Source organism: Monodon monoceros, unplaced genomic scaffold (assembly GCF_005190385.1).
Source record: "Monodon monoceros isolate NGI ecotype Baffin Bay Population unplaced genomic scaffold, NGI_Narwhal_1 Super_Scaffold_18, whole genome shotgun sequence".
Taxonomy (NCBI): domain Eukaryota; kingdom Metazoa; phylum Chordata; class Mammalia; order Artiodactyla; family Monodontidae; genus Monodon; species Monodon monoceros.
This window is the reverse complement of record NW_021703774.1, coordinates 29,129,466-29,140,350: the sequence shown is the minus strand read 5'-3', so window position 1 is coordinate 29,140,350 and position 10,885 is coordinate 29,129,466. Positions and strand designations below refer to the sequence as shown.

The 10,885-nt window shown below is 40.0% G+C and overlaps 1 protein-coding gene across 1 annotated transcript; it reads left to right on the top strand.

Annotated features, from left to right (window-relative positions):
• The first annotated feature begins 494 nt into the window (after positions 1-494).
• MAP1LC3C (microtubule associated protein 1 light chain 3 gamma) lies at positions 495-10,830 on the top strand. The gene is made up of 4 exons (XM_029227514.1): positions 495-552; positions 659-714; positions 9,738-9,844; positions 10,611-10,830. Exons 1-4 carry the CDS (start codon positions 495-497, stop codon positions 10,828-10,830), a joined length of 441 nt encoding a protein of 146 aa, XP_029083347.1.
• Positions 10,831-10,885: the final 55 nt, after the last annotated feature.

Below are 10,885 nucleotides of genomic sequence, written 5' to 3'. Positions count from 1 at the left end.
TTTATCTGGACAAATTACTCAACTGTTCTGGAATACCTATTTCTTACTGTGAAAAATAGCAGCATATTTCAGGGTAAGGTGAATTGATCTTCAACTTACTTCATTACTATAGTATTAAAATGTCCTGACACAAGACTGTTTCTATCCATAACTCCTTAGCTCACAGGACCATTTATAGTGACGACCAATGCACTACATTGTAAATCTTAATTTCTTTAGCAAAGACAAATTTTTAAATGGCAGTGAGCGAAGTGACTTTCTTTAACCAGAAGAAGGTGGCTGTTCCATTCCCATTCTTAGAACTGACCTGCTCCTGCCCAGGGAGGGGGAATCTTGAAAAGGGAGGGGTGGAGAAGGCTGATGTCACACAGCCCTACATAAAAGCCTCCTTTGGGATCCTACAGGCGGTTTGGAAGCAGCTGGAAGAATGAGTTAGGTCCTGGTTGTGAGATTTTTTTTTTTTAAATCACACACAGACACAGCTGTTGAGCAAAATGCAGACTCCACAGAAAAGCCCAAGCCTCAGACCTTTCAAGCAAAGAAAGAGCTCAGGTAAAGTTCTCACAATAGCTGGGTTTTGGCCCTTGAGACAGGGAGACAAGAAGATACAGGCTTCTGTTCCATGCTGACGTGTTCATTTAATCTTAAATGTTCACAGCAACCAGAAGGGAGGAAGTTGCTGGAATCCTAGTGAAGTTCCCTGGCAAGATCCCGGTAAGACATTGAACTCCTCAGGGGACGCCTGTGATATCCTGTTCTTTGAGAAAACAAAACCCAGGGAGAGACCTTCAAGATGGCAGAAGAGTAAGACATGGAGATCACCTTCCTCCCCACAAATACATCAGAAATGCATCCACATGTGGAACAACTCCTACAGAACACCTACTGAACAATGACAGAAGACCTCAGACTTCCCAAAAGGCAAGAAACTCCCCACGTACCTGGGTAGGGCAAAAGAAAAAAGAAAAAACAGAGACAAAAGAATAGGGATGGGACCTGCACCAGTGGGAGGGAGCTGTGAAGGAGGAAAGGTTTCCACACACTAGGAAGCCCCTTCACTGGCGGAGATGGGGGGAAAGCTTTGGAGCCATGGAGGAGAGCGCAGCAACAGGGGTGCAGAGGGCAAAGCAGAGATATTCCCGCACAGAGGATCGGTGCCGACCAGCACTCACCAGCCCAAGAGGGTTGTCTGCTGACCCGCCGGGGCGGGCAGGGACTGCAGCTGAAGCTCAGGCTTCAGAAGTCAGATCCCAGGGAGAGGACTGGGGTTGTCTGCGTGAACACAGCCTGAAGGGGGCTAGTGCGCCACAGCTAGGCGGGAGGGAGTCCAGGGAAAAGTCTGGAACTGCCAAAGAAGCAAGAGACCATTGTTTCGGGGTGTGCGGGGAGAGGGGATTCAGAGCACTGCCTAAACGAGCTTCAAAGACAGGTGTGAGCCGCGGCTATCAGCGGAGACCCCCAGAGACGGGCATGAAACGCTATGGCTGCTGCTGCAGCCACCAAGAAGCCTGTGTGTGAGCACAGGTCACTCTCCACACCTCCCCGCCCGGGAGTCTGTGCAGCCCGCCACTGCCAGGGTCCCGTGATCCAGGGACAACTTCCCTGGGAGAACAAATGGCGTGCCTCAGGCTATTGCAGCGTCATGCCTGCCCGCAGTCTCGCCCCGCATCCATACCCCTCCCCTCCCCCCGGCCTGAGTGAGCCAGAGCCCCCGAATCAGCTGCTCCTTTAACCCCGTCCTGTCTGAGCGAAGAACAGACGCCTTCAGGTGACCTACACGCAGAGGTGGGGCCAAATCCAAAGCTGAACCCCAGCAGCTGTGCGAACAAAGAAGAAAAAGGGAAATCTCTCCCAGCAGCCTCAGGAGCAGCAGATTAAATCTCTACAATCAACTTGATGTACCCAGCATCACTGGAATACCTGAATAGACAACGAATCATCCCAAAATTGAGATGGTGGACTTTGGGAGCAATGATATATATTTTTTCCTTTTTTCTTTTTGTGAGTATGTGTATGCTTCTTTGTGTGGTTTTGTGTGTATAACTTTGCTTTTACCATTTGTCCTAGGATGCTGTCTGTTTTTTGTTGTTTTTAGTATAGTTTTTAGCGCTTATCGTCGGTGGATTTGTTTTTGGGTTTTTGGTTTTTAAACATCTTTATTGGAGTATAATTGCTTTACAATGGTGTGTTAGTTTCTGCTGTATAACAAAGTGAATCAGCTATACATATACATATATCCCCATATCCCTTCCCTTCTGCATCTCCCTCCCTCCCACCCCTCTAGGTGCTCAAAAAGCACCAAGCTGATCTCCCTGTGCTATGTGGCTACTTCCCACTAGCTATCAATTTTACATTTGGTAGGGTATATATGTCCATGCCACTCTCTCACTTTCTCTCAGCTTACCCATCCCCCTCCTTATATCCTCAAGTCCATTCTCAATGTCTGTGTCTTTATTCCTGTCCTGTCCCTAGGATCTTCAGAAACTTATTTATTTTTTAGATTCCATATATATGTGTTACCATACGTAATTTGTTTTTCTCTTTCTGACTTACTTCACTCTGTATGACAGACTCTAGGTCCATCTACCTCACTACAAATAACTCATTTTTGTTTCTTTTTATGGCTGAGTAATATTCCATTGTATAATATTTAATATTCCACATATTTATCCATTCATCTGTCAGTGGACACTTAGGTTGCTTCCATGTCCTGGCTATTGTAAATAGAGCTGCAATGAACATTGTGATACATGACTCTTTAAAATTATGGTTTTCTCAGGGCACATGCCCAGTAGTGGCATTGCTGGGTCAGATGGTAGTTCTATTTTTAGTTTTTTAAGGAACCTCCATACTGTTATCCATTGTGGCTGTATCAATTTACATTCCCACCAACAGTGTAAGAGGGTTCCCTTTTCTCCACACCCTCTCCAGCATTTGTTGTTTGTAGATTTTCTGATGATGCCATTATAACTGGTGTGCAGTGATACCTCATTATAGTTTTGATTTGCATTTCTCTATTGATTAGTGATGCTGAGCATCCTTTCATGTGTCTTTTGGCAATCTGTATATCTTTTTTGGAGAAATGTCTATTTAGGTCTTCTGCCCATTTTTGGATTGTGTTACTTGTTTTTTTGATATTGAGCTGCATGAGCTGCTTGTAAATGTTGGAGATTAATCCTTTGTCAGTGGCTTCATTTGCAAATATTTTCTCCAATTCTGAGGGTTGTCTTTTCATCTTGTTTATGTTTTCCTTTGCTGTGCAAAAGATTTTAAGTTTCATTAGGTCCCATTTATTTTTGTTTTTATTTCCATTACTCTAGGAGGTGGATCAAAAAAGATCTTGCTGTGATTTATGTCATAGAGTGTTCTGCCTATGTTTTCCTCTAAGGGTTTTATAGTGTCTGGCCTTACATTCAGGTCTTTAATCCATTTTGAGTTTATTTTTGTGTATGGTGTTAGGGAGTGTTCCAATTTCATTCTTTTACATGTAGCTGTCCAATTTTCCAAGCACCACTTATTGAAGAGCCTGTCTTTTCTCCATTGTATATCCTTCCCTCCTTTATCAAAAATAAGGTGACCATATGTGCACAGGTTTATCTCTAGGCTTCTATCTTGTTCCATTGATCTATATTTCTGTTTTTGTGCCAGTACCATACTATCTGGATTACTGTAGCTTTGTAGTATAGTCTGAAGTCTGGGAGCATGGTCCTAGAGCTCTGTTTTTCTTTCTCAAGATTTCTTTGGCTATTCAGGGTCTTTGGTGTTTCCCTACAAATTGTGAAATATTTTGTTCGAGTTCTCTGATGAATGCTGTTGGTAGTTTGATAGGAATTGCATTGAATCTGTAGATGGTTTTGGGTAGTACAGTCATTTTCACAATGTTGATTCTTCCAATCCAAAAACATGGTATATCTCTCCATCTGTTTGTATCATCTTTAATTTCTTTCGTGAGTGTCTTGTAGTTTTCTGCATACAAGTCTTTTGTCTCCTTAGGCAGGTTTATTCCTAGGTATTTTATTCTTTTTGTTGCGGTGGTAAATGGGAGTGTTTCCTTAATTTCTCTTTCACATTTTTCATCATTAGTGTATAAGAATGCAAGAGATTTCAGTGCATTAATTTTGTATCCTACTACTTTACCAAGTTCATTGATTAGCTCTAGTAGTTTTCTGGTAGCATCTTTAGGGTTCTCATGTCATCTGCAAACAGTGACAGTTTACTTCTTCTTTTCCGATTTGGATTCCTTTTATTTCTTTTTATTCTCTGATTGCTGTGGCTAAAACTTCCAAAACTATGTTGAATAATAGTGGTGAGAATGGACAGTGTTGTCTTGACCCTGATCTTAGAGGAAATGGTTTCAGTTTTTCACCATTGAGAATGATGTTGGCTGTGTGTTTGTTATATATGGCCTTTATTATGTTGAGGTAAGTTCCCTCTATGCCTACATTCTGGAGGGTTTTTATCATAAATGCGTGTTGAATTTTGTCAAACGCTCTTTCTGCATCCTTTGAAATGATCACATGGTTTTTATCCTTCAATTTGTTAATATGGTGTATCACATTGATTGATTTGTATGTATTGAAGAATCCTTACATTCCTGGGATACACCCCAGTTGATCATGATGTATGATCCTTTCAGTGTGCTGTTGGATTCTGTTTGCTAGTATTTTGTTGAGTATTTTTGCATCTATGTTTATCAGTGATATTACCCTGTAGTTTTCTTTCTTTGTGACATCTTTGTCTGGTTTTGGTATCGGGGTAATGGTGGCCTTGTAGAATGAGTTTGGGAATGGTCCTCCCTCTGCTTTATTTTGGAAGAGTTTGAGGAGGATAGGTGTTAGCACTTCTTTATGTTTGATAGAATTAGCCTGTGAAGTCATCTGGTCATGGGCTTTTGTTTGTTGGAATATTTTTAATCACACTCTCAATTTTAGTGCCTCAGATTGGTCTGTTTATGTTTTCTATTTCTTCCTGGTTCAGTCTCAGAAGGTTGTGCTTTTCTAAGAATTTGTCCATTTCTTCTAGGTTGTCCATTGGCATATAGTTGCTGGTAGTAATCTCTCATGATCTTTGGATTTCTGCAGTGTCATTTGTTATTTCTCCTTTTTCATTTCTAATTCTATTGATTTGAGTCTTCTCCCTTTTATTCTTGATGAGTCTGGCTAATGGTTTTTCAATTTTGTTTATCTTCTCAAAGAACCAGCTTTTAGTGTTATTGATTTTAGCTATTGTTTCCTTCATTTATTTTTCATTTATTTCTGATCTGATCTTTATGATATCTTCCCTTCTGCTAACTTTGGGGGGTTTTTGTTCTTCTTTCTCTAATTGTTTTAGGTGTAAGTTTAGGTTGTTTATTTGAGGTGTTTCTTGTTTCTTGAGGTAGGATTTTATTGCTATAAAATTCCCTCTTAGAACTGCTTTTGCTGCATCCTATAGGTCATCGTGTTTTCATTGTCATTTGTTTCCAGGTATTTTTTTGATTTCTTCAGTGGTCTTTTGGTTATTCAGTAGTGTATTCTTTAACCTCCATGTATTTGTATTTTTTACAGATTTTTTCCTGTTATTGATATCTAGTCTCATAGCACTCTGTTTGGAAAAGATACTTGATATGGTTTCAATTTTCTTAAATTTACCAAAGGTTGATTTGTGATCAAGGAGATATGATCTATTCTGGAGAATGTTCTATGACCACTGGAGAAGAAAGTGTATCCTGTTGTTTTTGGATGGAATGTCCTATAGGTATCAGTTAGGTCCATCTTGTTTAATGTGTCATTTAAAGCTTGTGTTTATTTGTTTATTTTCATTTTGGATGATCTGTCCATTGGTGAAAGTGGGGTGTTAAATCCCCTACTATGATTGTGTTCCTGTCAATTTCCCATTTTATGGCTGTTAGCATTTGCCTTATGTATTAAGGTGCTCCTATGTTGGGTGCATTAATATTTACAATTGTTATATCTTCTTGGATTGATCTCTTGAACATTTTGTAGCATCCTTCTTTGTCTATTGTAATAGTCTTTATTTTAAAGTCTATTTTGTCTGATATGAGAATTGCTACTCCAGATTTCTTTTGATTTCCATTTGCATGGAATATCTTCTTCCATCACCTCACTTTCAGTCTGTATGTGTCCCTAGGTCTAAACTGGGTCTTTTGTAGATAGCATATATATGGGTCTTGTTTTTGTATCCATTCAGCCAGTCTATGTCTTTTGGTTGGAGCATTTAATCCATTTACCTTTAAGGTAATTATCGATATGTATGTTCCTATTACCATTTTCTTAATTGTTTTGGGTTTGTTATTGTGTGTCTTTTCCTTCTCTTGTGCTTCCTGCCTAGAGAAGTTCCCTTAGCATTTGTTGTAAAGCTGGTTTGGTGGTGCAGAATTTTCTTAGCTTTTGCTTGTTTGTAAAGGTGTTAATTTCTCTATCAAATCTGAATGAGATCCTTGCTAGGTAGAGTAATCTTGATTGTAGGTTTTTCCCTTTCATCACTTTAAATATGTCCTGCCACTCCCTTCTGGCTTGCAGAGTTTCACTGAAAAATCGGTTGTTAACCTTATGGGGATTCCCTTGTACATTATTTCCTGTTTTTCATTGTATTTAGTTTTTCATAGTTTGATTATTATGTGTCTTGGTGTGTTTCTCCTTGGATTTATCATGTATGGGACTCTCTGCACTTCCTGGACTTGATTGACTCTTTCCTTTTCCATATTAGGGAAGTTTTCAACTATAATTTCTTCAAATATTTCATCAGTTCCTTTCTTTTTCTCTTCTTCTAGGACCCTTAAAATTCGAATGTTGGTGCATTTACTGTTGTTCCAGAGGTCTCTGAGACTATTCTCAATTCTTTTCATTCTTTTTTCTTTATTCTGCTCTGTGGTAGTTATTTCCAATATTTTATCTTCCAGGTCACTTATGCGTTCTTCTGCCTCGGTTATTCTGCTATTGATTCCTTCTAGAGAATTTTTAATTTCATTTATTGTGTTGTTCATCATTTTATGTTTGCTCTTTAGTTCTTCTATGTCCTTGTTAAACGTTTTTTGTATTTTCTCCATTCTATTTCCAAGATTTTGAATCATGTTTACTATCATTACTCTGAATTCTTTTTCAGGTAGACTGCCTATTTCCTCTTCTTTTGTTTGGTCTGGTGCATTTTTACCTTGCTCCTTCATCTCCTGTGTGTTTCTATGTCTTCTCATTTTGCTTAACTTACTGTGTTTGGGGTCTCCTTTTCACAGGCTGCAGGTTCGTAGTTCCCATTGTTTTTGGTGTCTGCCCCTAGTGGCTAAGGTTGATTCAGTGGGTTGTGTAGGCTTCCTGGTGGAGGGGAGTGGTGACTGTTCTGGTAGGTGGGTCTGGGTCCTGTCTTTCTGGTGGGCAGGGCCACATCCACCAGTGTGTTTTGGGGTGTCTGTGAACTTAGGATGATTTTAGGCAGCCTCTCTGCTAATGGGTGGGGTTGTATTCATGTCTTGCTAGTTGTTTGGCATAGGGTTTCCAGCACTGTAACTTGCTGATCATTGAGTGGAGTTGGGGCTTAGCGTTGAGATGGTGGTCTCTGGGTGAGCTTTCGCCATTTGATATTACATGGAGTCGGGAGGTCTCTGCTGGAGCAATGTCCTGAACTTGGCTCTCCCACTTCAGAGGCACAGGCCTGACACCAGGCTGGAGCATGAAGACCCTGTCAGCCACCCAGCTCAGAAGAAAAGGGACAAAAAAGGAAAGAAGGAAAGAAAAAACTAAAATAACATAAAATGAAGTTATTAAAATAAGAAATATAAATTTTTTTTTAAACAGAATGAAAGAAGAGAGCAACCACACCAACAAACAAATCCACCAATGATATCAAGCACTAAACATTATATTAAAACAAAAAAATTGGACGGAAGAACCCTAGGACAAATGGTAAAAGCAAAGCTATACAGACAAAATCACAAGATAAGCACAGCTCAATAAACCCACATTTTCCAAATAATCAATGCCAATGTTATAAAATCATGCATGAGTAAAAGATGCAAACAAAGTACAATATGGACCAATGGACTGTAATGTTACACAGAGTATAAAAAGTCAATTTATATGGTTTCATATTCTACATTACAACTAACTTTTAAGAAACTACCACTTGTTGAATTTTGGTGTAAAATAAAAGAAGAAAAATTACAATTAAATAAAAATGCTATTATGCTAAAATGCATTTTCCAATTACAAATACATGTGGGGCCAGATTTTCTTCATATAACTCAACCAAAGCAACATTTCATAACAGATCAAACACAGAAGCAGATATAAGAATATTCTTATATCTTATATTATTATAAACACATGAATGGATGCTCAACATCACTAATCATTAGAGAAATGCAAATCAAAACTACAATGAGGTATCACTTCACAGCAATCAGAATGACCATCATCAGAAAACCTACAAACAATAAATGCTGGAGAGGGTGTGGAGAAAAGGGAACCGTCTTGCACTGTTGGTGGGAATGTAAATTGATACAGCCACTATGGAGAACAGTATGGAGGTTCCTCAAAAAACTAAAAATAGAACTACCATATGATCCAGCAATACCACTGCTGGGCATATACCCTGAGAAAACCATAATTCAAAAAGAGTCATGTACCACAATGTTCATTGCAGCTCTATTTACAAAAGCCAAGACATGGAAGCAACCTAAGTATCCATCGACAGATGAATGGATAAAGAAGATGTGGCCCCTATATACAATGGAATATTACTCAGCCATAAAAAGAAATGAAACTGAGTTATTTGTAGTGAGGTAGATGGACCTAGAGTCTGTCATACAGAGTGAAGTAAGTCAGAAAGAGTATACAAATACCATATGCTGACACATATATATGGAATCTAAAAAAAAAGTTTCTGAAGAACCTAGGGGTAAGAAAGGAATAAAGACTCAGATGTAGAAATTGGACTTGAGGACACGGGGAGTGGGAAGGGTAAGCTGGGATGAAGTGAGAGAGTGGCATGGACTTATATATGCTACCAAATGTACAATAGATAGCTGGTCAGAAGCAACCACATAGGACAGGGAGATAAGCTCAGTGCTTTGTGACCACCTAGAGGGGTGGGACAGGGAGGGTGGGAGGGAGATGCAAGAGGGAGGAGATATGGGGATATATGTATATGTATAGCTGATTCACTTTGTTATAAAGCAGAAACTAACACACCATTATAAAGCAATTATACTTCAAGAAAGATGTTTTAAAGAAAAAGATGTGTTACATATACACAATGGAATATTACACAACCATAAAAAGGAATGAAATTGGGCCATTTATAGAGACTTGGATGTATCTTGAGACTGTCATACAGAGTGAAGTAAGTCAGAAAGAGAAAATCAAATATCGTATATTAACGCATATATATGGAACCAGAAAAATGGTACAGATGAATTGGTTTGCAGGGCAGAAATAGAAACACAGATGTAGAAAACAAATGTATGGACACAAATGGGGGAAAGTGGTGGGGGGCGGGGGGTTGATGGTGGTGTGATGAATTGGGAGATTGGGATTGACATGTATACACTAATATGTATAAAATAGATAACTAATAAGAACCTGCTGTATAAAAAAATAAATTAAATAGAATTCAAAAGTTCACAAAAAAAGAACCCAGCCAATGACTTCCTTCTCTCTATTCCAAGTTCCTAAGATATAGAGGACTGAGGTGTATTCTTTGGCAGTTTCTTCAGAAGAGATGAAGGTCGAAGCTCTTGACAGGTGACAGTGGAGCGCTATCCCAGGGAGAAGCTCTTGCCCTCACTGGACAAGACCAAGTTCCTGGTCACACAGGAGCTGACCATGACCCAGTTCCTCAGTGTCATCCGGTAGGTAACAAAGTGCTCATGCGGGTGTGTGCTGTGTGGCCCTGGGCTTTTTGGAACAATGAGAGATGGGATATGGCAGAGAGACAAGGAGAAGGATTTGTGCTTCACCTTTTCTCTTCAACTCTGCCTTTAAAAAGGATGATCTCATGATCAACCAATTTTAAAAAGATGTTCATTACCTTGCTACAACACTAAAATAAGTGAGAGCTCCCAATTTTGATGTACCAGCTATATTTTCTTTTGCTTCAACATTTTAGTGGTACTGTGTTTTAATTTCTGTCTTCAAATTTCTCTAAGAATTTTTCAAAGGAATCTTTGGAAAATAGTCCAAAGCCCTCTGTTTTCAAGATTTTAAAAGCCCAGTGACAGCATTTTACCTCTAAATATTTTCCCCTTTGTGGCAGGGCTTTGGATTATCCAGTGTTGGTTAACCACGTTCTGAAACTATTTCCTCTCCCACCCACAACATAAATTTAGCCCCTCCTAGCTGAGACTGGGGGTGTACTGGCTGTGCCTCTAATGTATGGTCTGAGGGTGGTTAGATAGGGCTAGCCATTACCAACAGATTCAGCTTGCTCTGCTATCAAAACAATCTAAAGTTTGAGGATGACTGGGCTAGAGTGGGGAGGTGGGGGCATCTTGGGTCGATACGGCCAGACACTAGCCAGACAGAGGTAAGAAAGGCTATGGATCAGGGGTCATTCCCTTCCAGGTTAACTTTTTCCCTTCCTGCCCCCCCCCACACACACCCTCTTCCGCAACCCAGGAGCCGCATGGTCCTTGGGGCCACTGAATCATTTTACTTGCTGGTGAACAACAAGAACTTAGGAAGTATGAATGTGACCATGGCAGAGATCTACAGGGACTACAAGGATGAGGATGGCTTCGTGTACATGACCTATGCCTCCCAGATATCTGGCTGCTTGGGGTCAGCAGCCCCCAAGGATGGAAGCAACCTTGGGGGCAGGCCCTGCTATCCTCTATAATACGTATCCTCTAACCAATGCATTCACCAATGCAGGAGACACGGACCTCTTTCTG

Coding starts and splice junctions, on each gene's coding strand:
- MAP1LC3C (XM_029227514.1), top strand. CDS start 495: ATGCAGACTCCACAGAAAAGCCCAAGCCTCAGACCTTTCAAGCAAAGA. Junction 553..658: donor CAAGCAAAGAAAGAGCTCAG/GTAAAGTTCTCA, acceptor AAATGTTCACAG/CAACCAGAAGGGAGGAAGTT. Junction 715..9,737: donor AGTTCCCTGGCAAGATCCCG/GTAAGACATTGA, acceptor AGCTCTTGACAG/GTGACAGTGGAGCGCTATCC.